At 34.2% G+C, this 23,567-nt stretch overlaps 1 protein-coding gene across 5 annotated transcripts in view; it reads left to right on the forward strand.

The window, feature by feature from the left end:
• Nucleotides 1-23,567, forward strand: part of ROBO1 (roundabout guidance receptor 1) — a 420,921-nt gene that overhangs the window by 273,280 nt on the left and 124,074 nt on the right. For all 5 annotated transcript variants that reach the window (XM_033211602.1, XM_033211603.1, XM_033211606.1 and 2 more), the window contains exon 3: nucleotides 2,013-2,170. In XM_033211602.1, the coding sequence (XP_033067493.1) occupies nucleotides 2,013-2,170 (158 nt within the window). The remainder of the gene's footprint in view (nucleotides 1-2,012; nucleotides 2,171-23,567) is intronic.

The raw sequence follows: 23,567 nt of genomic DNA on the forward strand, positions 1-23,567 counted from the left end.
CAGATTTATTTTGGTTTTCCTTTTACTGTTCTTTCCAAAGATAAGAAAAAAAAAAGTCTTCTCTTTGAAGCAGTAGTTTCCAAATATTAACATAGTCATGCTATGCCCAAGTTGTCTTAATATTCAGATTTTTAAAATGGGGATTTTTTTTCATGGATTTGATAATTTACTCAAATGTATGCATCTACTTGGTTGGAATAGAGGAAGGACAGATTTTAAAAAGCAAGAGAAAAATATAGGTTTTCGTAAGCCCCTAAACTTGTCTGAGGTTTTGAAACCAAAGTTTAAGAGTGATTTTTTGAAAGAATGGTTAGATCATAAGTTTTTTACATGGTAGTACTTCATCCATGAAGCACTTTTAAATGCCAGTGGAATGGAAAGACATCCATTCCAGTACAAAATTATAGTAATAAATATTAAATTCAAATATTCATTTAAAAATTCAATAGGATTGATTTATTTATTTGAGACAGTTTCGCTCTTGTTGCTCAGGCTGTAGTGCAATGGCACGATCTCAGCTCACTGCAACCGCCACCTCCTGGGTTCTAGCGATTCTCCTGCCTCAGCCTCCTGAGTAGCCGGGATTACAGGTGTGCACCACCACACCCGGCTAATTTTATAATTTTAGTAGAGACTGGGTTTTTCCATGTTGGTCAGGCTGGTCTCGAACTCCCGACCTTAGATAATCCTCTTGCCTCGGCCTCCCAAAGTTCTGGGATTAGAGGCGTAAGCCACCGCACCCAGCCCAATTCAATAGGTTTTAAAAGATAAATAACATTTATCAATCCAAATCTATACACTTAACATACTAATAAACATTTTCAGTACCATGTCAAATTAGGTTACCAAAATGGTTGACATTCTATTACACATTAGATCAAGGAAAGCTGGGTGGAGGAACTATAACTATTTATTGGACTTTGTACTGAAGTGTATGTATCTTCATCCCTCTTTTGTGAGAAGGGAAGCACAAGTCTTAAATAGTATGTTCAAGATTGCATGTCTTGAACATACTATTTAGAGTTGTATTTAAGACTAACATGCCAAATAATTCATGATTTCTTGATGTTATCAAGACACTGGGACAATTTTACTGCATGAACTATTTTTGGAATATGTATTTGGTTTCTAACAGTTACAAAATACTGCTTGTTTTACAGTATGTTAATATTATATTAGTAGCCAGTTGAGATTATGACAGTGAATTGTACAATTTACAATAGTGAATTTACAATAGTGCATTATTTCTTCCTCCACAATATGGGACTAATGTTAGTAGTACAGGTAGAATTAATAATATTTCTCATTCTGAATAGGTTAAGGATTAAATGAGATAATATACACACAAAAAACAACAAAAACGTAGAATATAAAAGTAGCGCTGTTGGTAGCACTGTTGTTATCCATATTGGTGCCTTCTAACATTCTCGGGAATGATGGAAAAACACAATGAGTTTCAATGTTGTGGCTTTGTAGATATGTCTAAAGTTTTTATAATGGGCGTATTTAAATTACAATGATTATGTAACCTTATACATTAATTTTATATATGTATAAAATATCACTCAATTAAATTCATGCTTGGAAGTACCTTAATTTTTTTTCTTTTAATATTTAGCTTTGCATGTATATGTAATTCATTTAATTATAGAAAGCATTATCCTGTGGTGTCACATCGATAAAAGGAGGATTCAGTTGTATTCGTTAACACATGGCTGAGAAAAATGTAGGCAGCAGGCAGAAGAGAAATGCAAGTTAAAGATGAGCCGAATGCTAACTGTGAGCACGCTAAACAGCGGAGAACATCAGATTATCCCTCCTATGTATGTTTAAGGCCAAATATCTTTATTAAATTGCAGATATCTGTAAGTAGATACAGATTCTTAAAGCTGTATTGCAAGAGCTGTTAGTAGGAGTTAATGATAATTATAATAAATGTCTCCTGCAGAAGTTCAGAGATTAGGACTGTATGTATCACTTTTGAGTATAATGATTTAATCTTGTTCCCACAGTACTTCGGGATGACTTCAGACAAAACCCTTCGGATGTCATGGTTGCAGTAGGAGAGCCCGCAGTAATGGAATGCCAGCCTCCACGAGGCCATCCTGAGCCCACCATTTCGTGGAAGAAAGATGGCTCTCCACTCGATGATAAAGATGAAAGAATAACTGTGAGTATTGAATTCAACAGCAGGGGGCATTGGTAGGTCTAACTGTGTGTATGTTTACCAAAGAAAAAAGAGAAAAATGAAGTAGATTATTTTAAATAAAGGCTTGTATCAGCTCCCATATTCAGTTTTTCTTTAAAAAAAATATATTTCAATTCTTTCTGTGTTGATGTGAAAATAAGTGAGGAAAATTCATGGTGTTTAGAGATCAGTAAAAGAAAAACTGTAATTCCTGTTTTAATGTCTCAGAGTTAACACTTTTATGTATGACTTAATTATTATCATAACTCAGGGCTCATAAAATTTCCATGTGTTATAGTAAAAATTATTTATTAAAGAAGATCTGTTTTTAGTATGTTTCCAGAAGGCCTCTTAAACCACTTCAAGATGTTTTTATGTTTTTTTCTCATTTTTATGTGTTTTTCTGTTCTATAGAGTTCAATATTGTTTCTGAAAAATAAAATCTTATTTTCAAAGGTGGTTAATGAAGAATTTATCTCAATATAAAATGAAGTCATGTGATGAGATTATTGGATTTCAAATGCCTGCTCTGATGTAAGAAATTATATGTGATTTGTATGACGTCAAGATGCGTTTTCTTCTTGACAGCAGTGATTCTCTATGACTTCCTTGCTTGTTTTGTCTTGGAAGGTGTTGACTAAAGCCCCTCAGTCACCAAGCCCTCATTGATTTTGTGGTTGCTCAATATTTCCCTTTACAATTGTCTTTGTTCAGCATGCGCTGATATCTGTCCATTGTGAATTCGCTGGTCAAGATTTAAAGTTCCCTAGGAGAATGTATGTGTGAGGAAAAGGTCACTGCTGAAGATATACAAGAGCAAAGTTATAATGCAGACCACACAAACCTAATTAGTAGTTGCTCTGTTTCTGAGCAACTGGTTAGTAGATTCGCTTGGAAAAAATTAACAGTGAGAAAAGTAGAGAAAGTTGTGTGAGACAAAGTTTTAGGTACCTCGAAAGAAAATTAAGCATTTTTTTTCATGTAAATCTGAATGAGAATGAGTCTCCCAAAGGATTTCTATAATTCTTGGGACTGGTGTGAGGATGATCTGGTTCTGCTTATCAGAGGTGCTGCAGAGTCACATGATAAAAGGAACTATATGTGGAAACGTTGGTTTTTGGAAATGAAGTCAAGAAACACTATGCAAGGAATAGAGTGAAGAAACAAATTCTTCTCTTGTTAGCGATAACAGATTCCTTTTGGATTCATGTACAATGAAGATAAGAATACTTTGCCCTTAAAAATATATTCTAGATCATTTAATGACCATTATCTATAATTCCCCTTTCCCTTCCTTACTGATTCAAACACATTAAAACCATTATTATCCCTGACTTTCCCTCATGCCTTTCCTGATAACCTATTCGTGTTTAATACAAGTTAATGACAAAATTCTTTTTTTATTTATTTAATTTTATTTTTTTGAGATGGAATCTTGCTCTGTCACCAGGCTGGAGTGCAGTGGCACAGTCTCACCTCACTGCAAGCTCTGCCTCCTGGGTTCAAGCGATTTTCCTGCCTTAACCTCCTAAGTAGCTGGGATTATAGGCGTGCACCACCACGCCCAGCTAATTTTTGTATTTTTAATAGAGATGAGGTTTCACCATGTTGGCCAGGATGGTCTCAACCTCCTGACCTTGTGATATGCCGGCCTTGACCTCCCAAAGTTCTGGGATTACAGGCATGAGCCACCACACCTGGCTGACAAAATTCTTAGCCCTAGAGATGCAACTTGATCAAAACTCAGTGAGTGTTCTACTGAAGCTTACATTTTATGAGCATGTATACAGATAAAACCAAATAAATAAGTGTAATACACAGTAAAACTATAATAAATCCTACAAAAATAGAGAAAGGATATACAGACAAAAACCAAAATAAGTATAACGTACAGTAAGTTAAACTATAATAAATCCTATAAACATAGAGAAAAGTATACAGACAAAAACCAAAATAAATAGGTATAACATACAGTAAGTTAAACTATAGTGAGTCCTATTAAAAATTGTGAAGAGGTAGATGAATTCATTAGAGTTCAGGTGAGATTGAAATTTTAAAGAGGCTGATTAGAGAAAATGCCTCACATAAAAAACCTCAAAAAATTGATGGAATGAACTCTACAAGTGTCTGGAAGAAGGGTATTGTAGGCAGACAAAACATTAAATACAAAAACCCTAAGGTGGGGTATACCTAACGCATTCACTGAAGAGTGAAAAGTCAGTGTGGGTTGAACAGAATGAGTAAAGATTGATAGGAGATGCTATCAGGGAGATAGCCTTTTTAAAAAGGCTGTGAATTTAATAATTGTCCAACTGTGTAGGCTCTTACAGGTGTTGTAGGTAGTTTGGCTTTTCTTCTAAGTAATCTGGGAAGCCTCTGCTCTCCTGAGAGCACACTGAAACGTGGCAATGGTAGAGACAGGGAGAACCATTGAGAGCTCTCAGGGTAATCTGGGTAAGAGACAAATGGTGGTTTGAACCAGGCTGGTAGGATGGGGAGGTAGTGAGGAGTGGCTAGATTCTGGATATATTACAAAGCAATAGCCAACAGAATTTGCTAACAGACCGGATGTGTTTGGGAGCGAAAGACAAAAGTCAAGGACCTCCTAATTAATTGGTCTGCACAACTGAAATGGTGTAGATGCCATTCACGGAGATGCCATAGATTGTAGGAGAAAATTTGGGGTGGGAAGTTATCAGGAGCTTAGTTTTCGACATGGTAATTTTGAAATGCTTATTGGATATCCAACTATAATTGTCACATAGGCAGTTGGATACATGAGTCAGGAATTCAGAATTGAGGTTGAGGTTGGAGAAGAAAATTAAACTGTGGTAGACATACAAGTACTCATTACTATACAGTTCTCGTATCCTTGTGGGCAGAGGAAACACTCTACCTCCCAGCTTTTTTGCTGTCCGGCAGACCTGTTTGACATTTTCAGCTTCGTGGGTTGTGCGTGAACATTAAAGAAATTAAATACTAGTGATTTAAATACTCCAGTACTCTCTTTACCACTCTGCAGCCAAGCAAGCTACTGGTTTTATTGAGGTAGTGCAACTGCAACGTGGAAGACACCCTGAGAGCCTGAGTCCTGAGTTATATGTAGAACATTCTACCCCACACCTCTGTCTTCTCAAGATGGACGTGTAAAATGAATGAGAAATAAAGCTTTTGTTGATTAAGTCACTGAGGATTTTTCAGCACATACAGCATAGCCTTTCCTGATGAATACGGGAGTCATCAGTGCTTATATGTTATTTAAAAACAGGAGACTGCAGTCACCAAGGGAATGATTGCAGATAGAAAGGAAAAGCGGCCCAATGCTTAGTTCTCACAGAGAAGAGGCAGAAAGAGCAGTGGAAACTGAGAGGGAGTAGTCACACGGAGAAAGGAGGAAAATTAGAAGGGCCGCCAAGTAAAGACGGTTTGAAGAAGGTGTCGGTGACTACCAGTTACAGCTGGTAGATGGAGTAATAATGAGGATTAAGAATTCACCACTGGATTAAACAACTCGGTGAGCAATCATGAATGACCTTGACAAGAGCCATTTCGGGGGAGTGGTGGGGGTTAAAACCTCATTGAACTTTTCAAGACAGACTGGAAAGATCAAAACTAGACACAGAGCGTAGACGACTGTTTTTAATGTCGTGTTCCATACTCTAGATAAAAAATAATGATGGTTGTAGTCTTGCATTTTGAAAGATCTCAGTTAATTTTAAAGGTTGTATTCTGTGGGTATGCTTGTCTATGTGTTAATTTTTTTGTGACATTCACAGTTTAAAATCACTATAATAAATTTGATTTTTAAAAATTCTTGGAACTCCCTGATGTATCATATAGTGAACTAGATGACATTTTATTGTTTATGCCAAAATGTTTAATTTATTTTAGAATCTTCATTTACTTTTGCTGTCTAAGGGGATGCTGTCCTCTAATTAAAGAGCATCAGTTCCCCCACACCGTCAGTAGCTTCTAGTAAATGTAAGAACCACCTACAATAAGGAATCAGTTTAAAGTTGTAAAAACCTATGACTATGAAATGATGCCAAGATGTTAATATATAAATAACTTTTAAATCATTTACATGCTGCCAAAATGATGATCCATGATGGTGTTCCATATGCTAGGAAGTTGTAACATCTGAAACTTTTACTATTTCTAAGACCATCTGTGTGTTTTGTATAAATTATGACTGTGGAACTGATAAAACACTGGAGGTAAAAAGCACATTTATACATTTGGGAAAAGGAATACATTAAAAATCAGCAGTTTGGGTTCAAAATCACTGATCTTATGTAAATCGTAATTGTTTTTGTTTTATTTTCTTCCTTTAGGCAAAACTGAAATTGAATAATTAAAACAAAAACTTAGAACATAAATAGAATACGTAACATTATTTCAAGTTCTTTTTTTCAATAGTGAAAATAAATTCTTAAAAGATGTTGGTTATTAGCCATTGTACATGATTCTTCTTTCCTAAGCCTTGTATTCAAATGAGTGTCTTCATCTCTATTGTTAATGTACTTTGCCAAATGTGCTGAGTGCAGATGAACAGAAGATTAAAGCACATAATATCATTATGAAAGACAATTGAAGATTGCATGCTTATTGCACGGTTTTGGTTATAGGAATTTCTAGAGTTCTTTAATGTGGTGGCTTTCTTTGTTGAAGATTTAAAGTACACCTCTCCCAGCTGTGAGAACAAAGACACACCCTACAAAAAGGGGAAATAGGTAGTAGAATGATAGCTGCACCTGTGTTTTTTTTTAAGTTCTTAATTCATTTCTTCTTACATTGACCTGGATTCTGAGCCAAATTTTAGATCCAGGATGATTATAAACCATGAATATATAAACAACATTTTCTTATTGTCTTACATGATAGGAGAATTTCTTAGAACTTTTTTGGCACATGTTTCTTAGAATCATTTGAAAGAGGCCTTAAATGATGTTTGTCTCTAGTGTTCTTTGTTTTCTAGACATGCATATTTATATTTAGAGTTAGAAATTAAAGTAGTTTAATTGGTAGGCTAGATTAAATTGATTTACTTCATGTGTTTGAGACTTAATCATATCCATCTTGTTAATAAATGAAATTTTCTTACAAAGATAAATTGGAGGACTAAAGTGCTCTTTTGGATGTCTTTGAAAATACCTCACAAAAAGCGATTTTTAAAAATTTCACTACTTTTTAGAAATACTGCATTTAAGTTCAAGATATTTTATTAGGGTGGAAAAAAGAAAATGTTAAGATTGGGAAAAAGTTAACACCAAGTATTGAAAAAATAATTATTTCGTTCAGTCTGAAAACTGAAATTGCCTTCTACATTAAGGAAAAAGTTAAAACATTTAAAGTAGACGTCACAAATATTTTCCTAGATTAAGTTTGTTTAAAATTTTGCCATTTATTCTATATTTGTATTCTTAGACAATTTTGTTATTTTTATCTCAGCAAAAAGGTGAGTTTGTTATAAATTAGCACAGTTTCTTTGGGTCACAGACAGTTGCACCAAGTTCCAGGCATCAATTGCTCATACTTTGTATTGGATTTCTGTAAAATGAACCTGGTGGGAGCTGCAGGAATTGCAGGCATAGAGATGAAATTGCTGATCTCTTATGGAGGATGGCTTATAAATAAAACTTATTTAATTGACTGTTACAAGCATAAACACAAATGTGTTTATGAAATAAAATATTAAGGTATTTAATAGTACCTAGGTGATACCTGATGAGACAAAAGCAACTGTATAGTTTATCTTAATATCTTAAAATAAGATCATAAATTAATACCATTATACTAACAGAAAATGATACTTTTATGTATTTATATGAGATCTGCTAATTGACAAGTAGGAATTAAACCTTTTGTTTTAGATTAGTAAATGAATATTTACAGAAACAATAATAAATTTTCATATCTGCTACATAATATACATGATATGTTTATTGAATGTTACAAGATAGTTATTTAAGGCCTTGTATTTAGCTCTTCTGCATAACTGTGTCATGAAAGTCTATTGAAAAAAAGTTCCTTTTGTCGGGCACGGGGGCTCATGCATGTAATCTCAGCACTTTGGGAGGGCAAGGCAGGCAGATCACTTGAGGTCGGGAGTTCAAGACCAGCCTGACCAACATGGAGAAACCCCGTCTCTACTAAAAATACAAAAAAATTAGCCAGGCATGGTGGCGCATGCCATAATCCCAGCTACTTGGGAAGCTGAGGCAGTGCAGTCTCTTGAACCTGGGAGGCAGAGGGTGCAGTGAGCCGAGATCACGCCATTGCACTCCAGCCTGGGCAACAAGAGTGAAACTCCATCCCCCAAGAAAAAAGAAAAAAGAAAAAAGTTCCTTTTTAATCTGAAAAATTGTAAATAAAGATTATTTACATTTATTTATTTAAATTTTATTTTATTAAATGTAATTTAAATAAATGTCAGTTTTTAGAGATAATATAGCTATTGAATATTAAGAACTTGCTCTGTATTATATACTTTATATAATCTCATTTTATCCACTTGAAAACCCAATGCCTAAGCTATTTTCTTTACATTAGGGTATGCTTATACTTGTCAATTTAGTCTTACAAAGAAGATGAAGAACGAGGAGATGATGATGATAGCACTTGCTATGTGCCAGGTCGTATTATAAGCACTTTGTGTATATTCACCCATTTAATCCTGGCAACAATCTTGTCAGATACATACTAAACTTCTGCTAATGCAGTCGCTACATCTAAATTGGCTGGTGGGGAAAGAGAGGGCAACCAAGGGGTCACTTCCATTTTTTTCATTCATAACAGTTTTATAGGGTCCTATAGATTCTGCAACATATATAACAACTCTGCTATGCTATCAGTGCGAATTTTGACTCAGGACGATAGTATCTCTTAATTTCCATTATGAAGTACTATTTTTAATATTCAAGGATTTGGAGAGATTAGTTCACAGAATGGAAGTTGTGGTAGTCTTGAAACTGGGGTTTGGCATGTTCAAGAACTAATCCATATTATGTTCAGTATTGAAATCTATAACATTAAAAAGGTTTTTAAATTTGAAAGGTTGAGTAGGTTCATAAAAGATGGCCACAGAAATGGTCAAATATGGCCAAATATTATAGCTCTGACAACCTAAAGTTATTTATTCTGAAGACTGGAAGTCTTACCTAAAAAGAGATTAGAGGTTATTTAAAGAAAACAATTAACTGTCATCATTTGGCATTTACCAAAAGAAGGATTTATATTGAAGAGGATATTATAAATCAGTAAATCATTCAACTGAATATGCTTTGTAGTTATCAGTCCAAATTGTGAATTAGCCAGGTTCTAATATCATTAGCTGCACAGATTTCAAAAGTTATTGCTGAAAAAAGTAAGCAATTATGAGATGTTACATAACAAATGAAAAATTGCGTTAAATAAAATATTAATATAGTGTCTGGGGAATTTTGTATAGCTATAATAAAGTACAGTAAAAACTAACACATTAACACCACAGTATAAATATTAAGCTCTGCCTAGACTCAATTCTGAAATTTCAGAATTATTTTCTTCATGATAACCTTTGTCAATCATTTATCCTGAATTGTTTCATTTTATTAAGAAGAAGAGCTTAAAAAGTCATTTTTTCATGCTTCAAATTCTTAGCTGGTATGAGCCTTTGTGACTTAAGCATTTTTGAATGGCTTATATTATTCCTTGAGATAAGTTATACTGACTTGTTTATTCTTCTTTCTACTGTCCTCACAGTAGCATGTCACAAATATTCTCTATGTCTACCATTGTTTTTACTTGATTGAAAAAATAATTTAGATGATGGGGAAAGAATTTGTTTATAAGATATTTATTTTCATCAAAGCCATTATCCAATCAGTAACTGTTTTTTTCACTTCATCTATTTATTGCATAACTGAATTAAGATTTTATCCATTCTTCTTTGCAAAATGTAGAAAAAAAATTTACAGCATCAGTATGCTTTAGTATGATGAACAAGCACATTTAGTAGCTTTTTCTTAAGATTTTTACCTTACATAGGAAAACTAGCCATTCTGTTTTGCCCAGGATAGTCCTGGTGTTAGAAATGAGAATTCTATTCCCAGGAAATCCCTCAGGTCTGGGAAAATGGGGATAGTTGGTCACTGTAATCCTAGAAGGTTTAAATGAATTGTTTTGTGTATGAGTGACATTGACTAGCAAATCACATTTATATAAGGTAAGTAAAAAATAGCTAAAATATATAGAAGGGTTTTATCTGTATCATTTCTTTCAAAAGCAAATTAAAGATTTGAAAATTTGTAATGAAGGTCGGAGAACAACTTAGTTATGCAGTAAAAAACAAAACAAAGCCAAAAAACCAAAAATAACTGTTTAACACTTCCCATTCCCATGCTGACGAGGTAAAATTATTAGAATGGAGTGTGTCATCAGGTCTTTTCCCAGTCCTTTTCTGCTTCCTGTGTGTCTTTGTAGGCTTCTTTGATTTCCATTGTTGGTGTGATATTTTGGTAAAAAGCAGCTGACTCACATCCCATCCAAATCCCCAGTGCCCTTCAGATCCTTCACAAATTTGGCATTCAGCCCACTCCTTGCCAATTGCTTCCTTTCCCCCCAATTCCCACATGTCTCCTTCCTACGCCATCTGCTTCTCCTCCCTTCCTTCGATTAGTGCTTTCGTCTGCTCTTCCAATTTCTTTCATTGTTCAATGTCTTTTGCTTCCTCTTCCCCTCCTCTCCCCCAGAGGAAATTAACATACTTAATACAGCTGATGTCATAAAGCCCCTTTTCCCTGAGAAGTTAAATTTGTGTTTCTGCAAAATAAATATATAGCTCTGTTGTGTGAAGGTCAAAGGAAACCTGAGCAGTAAACTAGAAATAGATTTTTTTTTTCAGGTTCATCTTACATAAAGTGTCAATGCACGTCATGTATTCTATTTATTTTCCAAAATACATTTTCTATTTGGGATTTAAATATGTTAAGTCAACACAACTTTATTATACCAGTAATTGGATTGAATATATGACTTAAAAATAATTGTTTCCTGTCTATCTTAATTTTCATATTTAATCACTGAAACGCTGGGGATTAGTAGAACAAAGTGTAGGCTCGGGCATTATAAGACCACATTATAATTTTGGGTTTCAACACCTATTAAATGCATGATCTTATGGAAGACATTTGATCTCTATAAATTTCATCGTTTCCATCTGTGAAATGAATTATCTAATCGTACGTAGATTAGTTCAATGTATCCTTGAGGGAATTCAGCGAGAAAATGCATGTTAAATGTCATTGTAAATGGTGACACACTTAAAACACATTAGTAATGGTGTTCTCTTTATGATTGTTGTGAGTCTACCAATTTGAACTCTGAATATGTTTAGTCATCTAAATCTTGATGGAAAAGGAAAATCCAAAACTACTCATGCCATAACAATCCCAATTTTCTTCAAGAAGCAAGATGATGATATAAATGTATGGGAACAAAGATCCAGCTTTCTATCTCCTCTGCACGTATTTCTATCTATATCTGATTCACAACTGTGAGAATTTTCAGTTGCCACAGAATCACTAGGAGTGTTTTGGGTGAACATTATGAGTAAGCAGTGTTTAGACTAACACTGAAATTAAGAAACTGATTCAAGTTCTATGTATACCTTTATTGGGCAATGCTATCATCAACTGCTTATTCCACAGGAGAATTCTGTCCTAGTGCCCTAAAGGTATCCACTGTGTGTAATGAATCAGCTTCTTTCCCATGCATCTAGAACAGTTCTCGTTATGTATTATCCTTAGGGGAATTGAGAAATTATGTGATTCAGATGCAAAGTACTGGTTGAGAAAGGCTGGTTCCTCTTCGCAAGGAACATCCTGAAACTTCCCATACACTTGCAATTTTATTTAAATAATTACACGTAGACTCATCATGTTTGGACCCTGAAACTAGAAAAAAGAAAGCCAAGTATTTCACACCTACCTGTGAAGTCCAAGCACTCTTTTGAAAGGATTGCAATAAACTAAAGCATTCTGTGTTCTAGTACATAAATTAGTTTAGATGACAATGCAATTTAAAAAGATAATTTCAGTGAGCATTTGGTTGTTGCTCTGTCTTTTCACTATTCGTATGTTACATGTGCATTTGAAAGCTTGCATGCCAACAGCTTGGTGTACCAATTTATGAGAGTCGTGGCATGTGGTTTTCTATCTGTAATATTCTGTTCCTACACCCCCTTTGTCTAACACGTTCATTTTTCAGGTCTCAAAGACAACTTCTTCAGAGAAGCCATCAGCAAAATCCCACCCAAATACCCACACTAGATTTCTTCTTCCTATGATCTGTTCCTTTTCCTTTTACCAAGTGCTTCTCTTATAATCTATTCTAAATTATGATTTATATATTACTTATCTAATATATATAAGACATGAAAGGCTACCTGTATTCCTCATGTCTGTCTTGTGGTCAAAGCTCAATACATATTTCTTGAGAAGGTATTAAATGAATGAAATATAAGTCAGAAATTTGTCTTTTAGGATACTCAGGAATGAAAAGTTGCTAATTTTGAATATATGTGATTTTGTTAATTTTATTTCCACGTATAATTCTGTATTTCTTATCTTACTCTCCTGTAAAATGGGAAGAGGGTATCATCCACACCATTTCTTTTTTCTAAAGCATGATATTTTATTGGCTTAAAAATAGGAGATACTACACAAGTTAATTCTGTGAGTAAAGACATTGCTATCAGTGTGACACACTGATACAGAATCTTAGAGATGGAGCAGAGTTGAGAGATTGTGAATAGGCAAGGTCCTTGTTTTCAGGGACAACAGGCCAAGCCCATTGATTTACCCTGAGTCACATAATGGCTTAGTGTAGAGTCTCCCATCATAAGAGTTCTTCCTGGGATTTTTCCCATGACAGACTAGACCTGATCAACCCATCTAAAACGACACTCAAATTTGATTATGATATATCTTAACAAAAAACTCAACAACAAAGGGTTTTCATGGATTTATTTCATATAGTTTTTCCATTTGTTTTGTGTTCTAAATTCAGTATTTCCTATCTTGTTAACAGCATTGAAAGTAGTATTTTAAATATATAGGGTTTAGCAAATTTCCCTGCTTATTTATCCATTAGGTACGAGGACGGCCTTATGTTGATTTGATTAATATTTTGTACATTCTGCATATTATTGCGAACATATAGAAATTGATCTTAAATGACTGAATATCAGAGGTTGTCACACAATCTCATTCAAAACAGAAAATAAATTGCAGCAATTTCAATAGTAAGTTAAGCTTAATCTGTGACCATCTTGGGAAAGGTCTGTTATATCCAAAGCACGTTTTTTGAAACTGTCCTAACAACCAAACCTTAGTCAAGTCCTTTAATTGTTGAAAATATTCAGACAATGATATCTTGTTTGCCTGTTTAATAGGATCATTCTGAGAATCAAACCACCGTAGTCAAAAGTGTTCTGAGGACTGTTGATGGCAGCCTCATTATAAAGCATTATTTTAAGTTCTCCTGTCTTGATTTTCAGTTCCTGTTCATTCTACACTCAATTTAATAACTTGGAAAGGTGAAAGATGTTTAACTTCAAAAATTAAAGCAAACCTTTTGAATGAGATATTTCATGGATCATAAAACCAAACACTTGTAAAACTGTAGTATATCCTGTTTTGGTCAATGTATAGGTTTACATCAATATATGAGTCTCCATATGTAAGATATATACCTTTATGGGCTTTATAATGTATAATCTACATGCCCATTTTTGTCCAGGTCCTTTGAAACACCTACTTGTTATTCCTTATAAAGTTCTTTTAACTTTATGTAAACTGACTCCAGGACCACAGAGGGGTGAAGTATATTTAGATGCAGAAGTAAGGCATTGGACACCAAAGATTGCCAAACAAAATATTTTCCAGTTCAACAGATAATCTTTGATGACTTTGGGAAACAATATACTGTATATTTTCAAGTTTCATCTAAGTACTATAATGAACTTACATATGAATTAAAGTCCTCAGTTTTGATATCATACAATGTTGATATGCTATCCTGCTTTGACTGTTGCATACTGTTTGTTAGTATTCTCTTAAATCTCCTGAGATGATTCTGGAGTTTTTGTTTTTCCAAATAGGTTTCCTAAAAAACAAGTCTTTTGGTTTTATTTGTTTGTTTGAGACAGGATATCTCTCTGTCGCCCAGGCTGGAGTGCTGTGGTGTGAACATGGCTCACTGCAGCCTCAATCTCCTGGGCTCAGGTGATCCTCCCACTTCAGCCATGTGAGTAACTGAGACTACAGGTATGTGCAGCCATATCCAGCTATTTTTGTGTGTGTGTGGAGATGGGGTCTCACTGTGTTGCCAAGGTTGGTTTTCTAAAGGGCTGGGATTATGGGCATGAGTCAGCACACTCAGACCCAAAACAGTTTTGGATACTTTTCCAAAAGTTAGTTCCACCCTCATGTTAGTTTCAGTCAAAGTAACATTACATGACATAGAGGACTGCCTCACCAAGTATGCCTATGCTGCCTTCCACATGGAATTCCGCCAACTCTTGAAAATCACTGAGACGAAACCTGCTATGGTTGCATGCTGCTAGTTAGCATCCATGATCTGTTAGTCAGAATAGACCTTCCAGAAAGCAGAAAGTGTCTCAGAAATTGGAATAATCAGCCAAAAAGAAAGTTGTACCTCATAATTAAAAATAATACCATATATTAAGCAGAAGTACTATATTAAAATGATACAAAATGAACACACATGGTCAGATAACAAACCTGCAATAGAAATTTCGGATTAGGTTGCCACCCCAGCATAGAAAGCAGACTTGCAAATGTTGTTTCTTCTCTTACTTTTTTCTTAAAATATATGCTTACACAAGCAGCTACAGTTTCTTCAGTTTCCAAGCACTTTGATATATCTGATCAGACCATTAAATGTCTCCCAATAGCCAAGGACTAGTGGGATTTTGCTACTGTCAGGGAGCACTTTGTTTAATTATAGGTTAAAGTAGTTTGCCAAATTAAAGGCCCAATCTTTTGTGGGTTCATGGATGATGTCCTAAATAGTTTATTTAATTCTCAGTGTTCCATTTATCAGATGAAATATTTCTCTAAAATATAGTTTTAGAATTTATCTTAAAGAATTGTTTATACATTTTATCTTTAATTTGGACAAATATTTACATATCAATACTTTTTAGTAAATTCTCTATTTTTAAAAAGTTGACTTTTCTAATTGCTTATAATCTTTCTGATTGCTTATGATAGTATGGACTGCATGTTTTTCTTTCTGTTGACATCAAGCAAAGTGAATTGTAATCTTTAAAAAAAAAAAGTAGTACATTCAAAAGGGCATTTGATTTTACCAGATATTGTGAACAATATCCTTCCTTAAAACAGGGTTCAAAATGCAAAAATCAAAGACATTTTCTTAAGCCTTTTAGTTTTCAACTATTTTTAATCTGATCACTTTACAGGGGATTGAGATTTCCTTTTCATTATTTATAATTGGTGATGATTGGCATTATTTCTTCATCTTGCCCACATTATCACTTTTATTTAAATATTCTCTCTCAAAGAATAATTCTAAGTTTTATGATGAGGCTAGTATCTCCTCAATCTAATGCTGATTCTGCAATTCTTTTATTTAAAGGTTAGTTACTTTAACCAAACAGCTCTTGGTAACATCTGACCACTGCGGTTTTTATCTCCTTAAGACCAAGGAATTTGATAATATGATAAATTGTACACTTGTAAAATAGTCTGTTGTGCATTAACAAAATTACTACCAGATGGTACAGGTTTACTCTTCTTAAATCTTACAAATCGAGGTAATCACAAAGCTTTAAAGGCCTATTGCATTAGAAGCAGGCTTTTGCTTAAGTCACCTTTAAGAGCGTCATACTGTATGGGAACATTTCAAAAGCAGTTGAGCTGAATCTGTATAATACTGGCTGAAAATAATGTAAATTTGTCTCTTTGAGGAGATAGAGTACAATTTACTAAGGAATCCATGATCTCTTATTCCTTAGTCTTTTCACATGCATGGTGTCACTCTTCTCTCACCTCGATATATCACATCACTGTATTGTTCCATGCATCATGCGTATAAAAGATCATGCCACACTTCTCCATCTTTATTAGGGAAGCTTATCAATATTCTGTTTAACCTTTACACATTCATAATAATAAGCACATGTTTGCATGGCAATAAGAGAGCCATTCTTCTGCATAGAAATGCATGTGGGATATTTACCTTACAACATTAGTCCTACAGACAACACATGCAAATATGAAATGTAAACATGCACATTTTTTTTTTTCTGCTGACAATTACATGGACTAATGACCCTTAGGTTGGATGTCCAGACTGGTCAGGCTTAAATATGGGGTGTGCTGGAAGGAGGGACTTCAATTTAATGTGCTCAGGGAGGTCCATGGAGAGCAGCTATTCATTCTTCCAACCATTCAGTTTGAGGATCTATACGTTTAAAAAATACTGTGAATTTGTAGTTTATGGTGTGGGAAGCAAAAAAAAATGTAAGCCGTTGTTCTCTGTCTCAAAGAAAGCCCTCTGTAGAAGCTTTATGCTGGATCTCTGTAGAATGACCTGCAGTGCACTTACCAAATGATCTGAAGCAACTTTTGATATTCGCAGAGCCTTAATTTTCTCATCCAAAATATAGGAAAATACACCTTCTGAGAATGGTTTCAACGTTAAAAATGATGCATGTAACAATGCTATGTACATAGCTGGTGTTGGTATATCACAGTTCTCATTAATTAAAACAATAGCAATAATACAGATTGTTGCTTAAATACACTGGCACATTTATTAAATTTACCACAGATTCACTGATGCATTTTTTTGTATACTTGCAGAAAGAACTGTCAAAGGCATTTTACACATAGAACATAATTTTTTTCAGATGTTAGGCTTTTGCAATTCTTAAGTTCTTTAAAATTTCTATAGAAACCCCAGAGAATTTAAATGCATTTGTTATTTTAGTATGGAGTGGTCAGAATTTGAATTTGTCTTCTACAGCGCAGTATAAAATAGTGTGCTTTTAACATAAATTTGAAGATATTTGGCATTTTTTTTCAGAAGAGATGACTGAAATCATAAGAATTCTGTATGTCCGATCTCTTAGATTGTGAAAAATTCTGATAGTGTACTTTCTATGTATGTGCTGTGTTTTTAAATGTTAAAACTAGGAGAAAGTTTTTGCCATCACAGAACATATATTCTGTGCAGAAGAGAGGCAGGAAATGTCAGATCAAGGTTTTCTCATTGATTTTACTTTGTTCTTTAATCTTCACACTGACTGATGTAACTTCTAGTGGACCTTTCCCATCCCTAAATGCGGGAACTCTTAGATAGAGTTCTATAGAAGCAACCTAGGATGCACAAGGTTCTAATTTCTCAGCTCAAAGTTCCAACAGGATAACCTAGACGTGGGTTAGAAGCCATGTAAAACACTGATATCCCTTAGTGCAATTAATACCATTTACATTACATTTTTTGTTCAGCATGCTTTTGTCTTGGCTATGAAATGGAACCATTTATGACTAAGAAAGAACGTTCCGAATAAATATCCCTCCAAACAGTTTTTACAATACCCTTTACACAGATCATTTTCTCTGTTACTTTGTTTTCACCAATAACTATAGACATAGAAATGATCAGGATGAATTTATTTTTATTTCTTATTTGTCCATGAGTTAATTATTAGTTCTCAGGAAATAGCAAAAAGTACCTGTTTATAATTTTGAAGTTTACCCCACTAGAAAGCTCCTTTTTCAGCGCTAGGTCAGACCTGTTTTTCTAAGATCATATTTTCTTCCTCATATTGAGGAGTTAGCCTACTTGCTTCCTCTTAGGAGGTGTGTAGAAATATTTTAATTTATGTTAACATGTGTATTGTTGGAAGATATGGGATTTATGTATGTGTTGAACATGTTTTCCATATGAAATGAGGCACAAGTTTGCCAAATGGGCGAGCTACATTCTAGCATAATCTCATGTTCAACAAAGGAGGGTGAAGCAACTGACCATATGGATATTGAATCTCTTACCCTGGTCTGATGAGCCCTAACTTCTGATTAATCAATTAAGCTTGTCAGTTGCAAGCTCTTCTTTTTCTCCTTTGACTCTTTGGGATTAAAATACCACAGAATGTGCATGAGTGTTTACCTCAATTTGGAGCTATTTTAGGAATATTTCTTCTATAGAATCTTAATTAGTAATATTAAATGTGTTTTATATTTTCTAATAAAAAATGTATTTATATAAAGTAAAATTGGTCAGTCTGTAGCAAGGAATCCCTTTCATGCCCAACCTTGATTTGACTTTGCCATGGTTGTGTCTTCTACAGACTGTAAGTCAATGTAAATTTCAAGGGTAAACAGTTATACGTGATCTCTGGAAAAGGCTTTATCTTAGCAAGCATTTGGTAGTGAGGGAAATTTCTCACCCTGGACCAAACTATAGAGCTAAGTGTAAGAACGCACAGAGAGGAAAAGGGATTTACTGTTGGCAAAGTCTTTTCAGCTGGTGTACTTGTAATTCAGAAGAGCCAAGAGTTTGAAAATGAGCTTTTCTCCCCTCAAATACTATGAACATTTGTCATCTTTATTTCTAGAGTATAGTCATAATTCCCTTGTAGATTTTTATTTCAGGCTGTCTTAGCAGTGACCGTATGTAAATTCAGAATTAGATCCAGATGGTTGGATGAGGTGATAAAAACCAAACCTGGTTTTGTGGGAAAGTGAAAATTGCCCATAAGACTTTGTTTTTTACCTTTAAAACAGCAGGACACTGTTTCATGGGACCTGTGAAGGAAATAATACATTAACTTTAATAGCTATACGCTAAATCAATTTTTCATATTAATGCTGAATGCTAGCATGTAATCTACCTAGAATTTTCATAGAGGTAAAAATCAATTAGCTTTCTTACTTTTAGAAGATGGCTAACAAAGGCTAAAACCACTCTTTATATTGCCTCCTTTATAGGATTCACTTTGGGGTTCTAGTCTTAATGACTTGGGAACCAGACACCTGGGAATCTGCTAAAAAGCCTTCACTGTTTTATCTGCTCTCCATTTCATCAGCACTCAGCAGTTGTCTGTTCCTGGTTAATACTATAAATTAGAAGGGGCTTTCCTGGCTGATTGCTTTAGGCTACGTACCTCTGTCTAGCCCAGGAAAATGGGCGTCCAGCAGAAAAATGCCATACCCAAGGCTTCATATTGTCTTTGAGCTACACTTAAGCAAGCAAAATTGGTATGTTTAAAGAGGGCTGTGTTATTTCTTTCTATTATTTATTTAAATTAGGAATCATAAAAAGGTTCTCTGGTGATATACTTTTGATAGAGAGCAAGATACTAATTTATACTTTCACGAAGAAAATCATCCTTTCCTTTAACTATGTCTCTCTGCAGAGTGGCTCCCACTTACCTGCAATTAGCAGTACAGCTCTTCCTGAGATAGTCTATAATCAAATTATCATAGGTGTGCTTCTGCAGCAGCAAACAGCCAACTACCAATTTATAAATTGCTATGAGGAAGAAATGAGAAGTTTAGGAGGAGAAATGGAAAGAGCAGGGAAGTGCAGCTGCCAGAGTCCTAGGCAGGGACTCTCCCAGGCCTGTGTTCTCAGCTGGCAGCTCACCAAGCTGTGCAAAGAGCCACGTGTTCCCACTGGGATAATTGCTTTTTCTGCATGAGTCTCTTGTTGCTTCTCTCTGATGATCAAGAGTGTGTAAACTCCTGGCTGAATTCATGTTGGTTTTCAAATGGTATTGTGAAGTGTACCAGGAAACAAATGAAACTGGATCGTGTTCTCTTGTGTGTATGTAGCCCGGGCACATGTGGGACGCCAATGGAGAGATCCGAATTGCCTATTTTTCCTCTCAATTCCACTCCTAAGAGAGTAGTTGAAAGACTTGAAACAAGCTGTGGCTTTTCGCCATGCAATGCTGTCCTTTTTTATGTCACCTGGAATTTTTAGAATGCTCATTTGATGGCTTTCAATTTATCATTCTCATATTTTCTCTACAATGTGTGTGTACTCGCCCCGGTGCCCTTTTGTTATAGAAAACATTTTTTGTGCAAATCCCAGGAACATTATTCACACTTGAAGCAGGCTGTAAATAATGAAATAGCCTTCACTTGAGAATGGACTAGTGCATCATTTGTAAAATCTAGGTACTTTTTACAGTTTAATTGAAAGCTGACTAATCTGGGTATAATTATTTTATATCCTAGAAGAAAAAGCAAAATCTTATAAATATTAGTATACAATCTATTTTCCTTAGTTTCATCCATCTTGGGGTACAGTGCTGTCATTTTGTGTTATGAGTTCGTATTAGACTGGTCTTGAGTTAAAGACAAGTTTACCTGACAGCCTGTGGATGCACAACGTGAAACCAGATCATATCTAATCAAGAGACTTGAGTGGGAAGTAATTAAAATAATGCATTTCTCCTTCCTCCTTTTCCTTCTCCTCCTCCTTCCCCTTTCTCTCTCTTTTAGGTCCCTGTGAACCAGAATAAAATAGGAATAGAGGGAGGTAACAAATTTTGGGAAAATGAATAAAAAATCAATAGCTTTTATAAAAAATACAAAGATCAAAAAATCTTTAATAAACTTTGCTAACCAAGAAGAACTGTGACTTGGCTGAGGTTTATTGTTTATTTAATCTAAAATAAAACATTTGCTTTGATATTTAATATAAAATCATTTTGTCATAAATGCATAGAATTTTAAAATTATTTTATGAGATTAGTACAAATAAATATATAAAGTATACGTTTTTATAGAGTATATAAAAACAAATTTCTTGAAATTTGTTCTTACACTTAAGAGAAGTATTGGTCACTAGATCAGTAAGTATAAGTTGCTCTCTATCAATGTTTTTTTATGGTGATGGTTTTGAATTGATTTATCAATAATTTACATTTTTATCTGATACCTAACTACATTCAAATTTAGGTCTTAAAGACAAACAGCAAAATTATTAATGTGTATGTTCAGAAATATAATTTATCTGGATATGATATTAAAGCATAGTTAATAAAAACATGAAATTATTTAATAAGAGATATAGTTTTTTAAAGTAATCTTTTTGCAGTACCTACCTGGGAATATGACAAAGAAATATAAAATAAGAAATACTGTATTTTCTTTTATATTGTATAATATCTGAATTTTATGAATTATTTTTACTTGATTATATATTTTTAGGTTACTAGGATACTTTTGAGATTGATTATCCAATTCTTTGTCTATCATTTATACAAAATAATTATGGTACTAGCAATGCTTTTGCTTAATTAGAATGCAATAAAGCATGATTATTTTTGACAAATAGGATGGCATGCATTAGACAATATGAATGCTTTAATCTGAACTGCGTAACATTAAAGGCTGATATTATTCTTGCAGCCAGATTGGAAAGTAATGTGTATTACTTTGCCTCCTCTTATTCTCTGCACCCTCCTCAGACACGTTATTTTTTTCTGGATTGTTACTGTTGTTGTTGTTGTTAATTTGATGCCAAAATTTAGAGAAATAAAAGCCGTTATTGTTGTGACCCTTCTTCATATGTTTCTGTTGAAAGGAGTCCTTAGGGACCATCTAAAACTGTCCTGCAGCTGATTTCACCAAGGGGAATGTCTGGGGGCTATGACTGGCCATCTGGGTTACCTGCATCTCATTGTTGTTAAGAAGCCATGCCAGGCACTTCTGTAGTGCACAACAGCTTGCTCTCTATTCTATAGGTCAAAGATCCAGGCAGAATTGACAGCATTTCTATGAAGAGATATTCTGCACAAGGAGAGTTAGTGGTGAATTGTTTAAGGATGATACACTAGACTGTAATTCAAAACCTCTCATCTCACTTACTTTGCAAAATAGTGTGAAAACGAGTTGGTGGTAACGAATCAAGTTTTTTTTCTGAAAAAATAATTTCTAAACTCAGGTGCTTTAGACAACTTCATTCTTCAGGTAAATCCCACTTGTCAAGCCCTTACTACTGTAAATGAATATTTTCAAGCCTTTAATCTTTTCGAAGATTATAAAAATGTAGTACTGCATAATTGCTTATTGGTACGATGATACCTATGTGTGCTTATCTTTGTTAGTTGAAACATATTTCTCCTTTAGCATTATAAATCAATATTCTATTATTCATTGTTTTGATGTGTTTTTAAATAGTATTTTTAGTAAAGCACAGATTTTGCATGTAAAATATATTAAAGGAAATGAGATAAATTCTATGACAGTTTGGTGGTTAGCAATTTGAAATCATCTTTGAAGCCCTTAATATAATTAGCGGTTTTGTTTTTGGTCTGTTGAATTCAAGTCACATTAGGTTAATGTAATTAAAAGCAGAAAAGAATTTGTGTAGCCAAACTAGTTAATTAGCTCCAGTCTGTTTAGTGTGTTAACCTAGAGGTGTATGGATAACATTGTGGGGGTGATGTCTGAAAAAAAAAAAAAAAAAAATTCCTGTGTAACAGATACTGCAAATCATCGGACTTGCTTTAGGGTAGAAAATGAAGACATCGCAAGGAGTTCATTTTAAGTTCATCTTTATTTCTGATTGTGAGCACTGATTTCAGGGTAAGCTGTATACTCTAGAATAACCCAATCAAAAAACTTACTGAATTTATGTTTTAAAAGGGAACTGAACAAAAAAAGTTTACTGAATTTACTTTTTTAAAGGCAGTATATTTCTTTGTGTGCAAAGGTAAATTTTTTTTCTTGTATTCTGGAAATAAGAATATGCTAGTTTTTCCATGCTAACCAGAGACATAAAATGGTTTTCTTCACTTTTGGTAGAAAAGCTACATCTTAAACCTGATTATTCTCTATAATGATTCAGTAAACAATTCAGTAAAGGAGATGAAGGCAGGATCTCCTACTGCTCAGAGAAGTCTTTACCCCTAAGAAAAGTAGTCATTTCTAGTTTTTTACAGGGAAAATTCCTGGTGTATAAAAGTCATGTATGTTAAACACATCAAGAATTTTTACATTTTTATGTCTCTAAAACATTTTTTTAAACCTGAGACTATTACAGAGAAAAGTAGAAAGTTTAAATATATTTAAACTTTAAAATTCTTTATCTTCTTCTCCTCTATCCTCTGTCTCTTTCCCAGAAAGGAGCAAGACCAGTGGGACATTTTTTTGTTTTGCTTTGCTTTCATCAAGTATGTATATAGCTAAGGGCCTCTTTAAGCACTGTCTAGAGCTTATGGAAATGTGGTCTTCTAATGTGGTTACTATTGTGGGCTGGTAAGGTATATGGTAATGAGGAAGGAAGACCTCTGCCTTGCATTTTTGACATAGGCTAAATGCCAGCACCT

This window comes from Trachypithecus francoisi, unplaced genomic scaffold (genome assembly GCF_009764315.1).
Source record: "Trachypithecus francoisi isolate TF-2019V2 unplaced genomic scaffold, Tfra_2.0 Lachesis_group0, whole genome shotgun sequence".
Classification (NCBI taxonomy): domain Eukaryota; kingdom Metazoa; phylum Chordata; class Mammalia; order Primates; family Cercopithecidae; genus Trachypithecus; species Trachypithecus francoisi.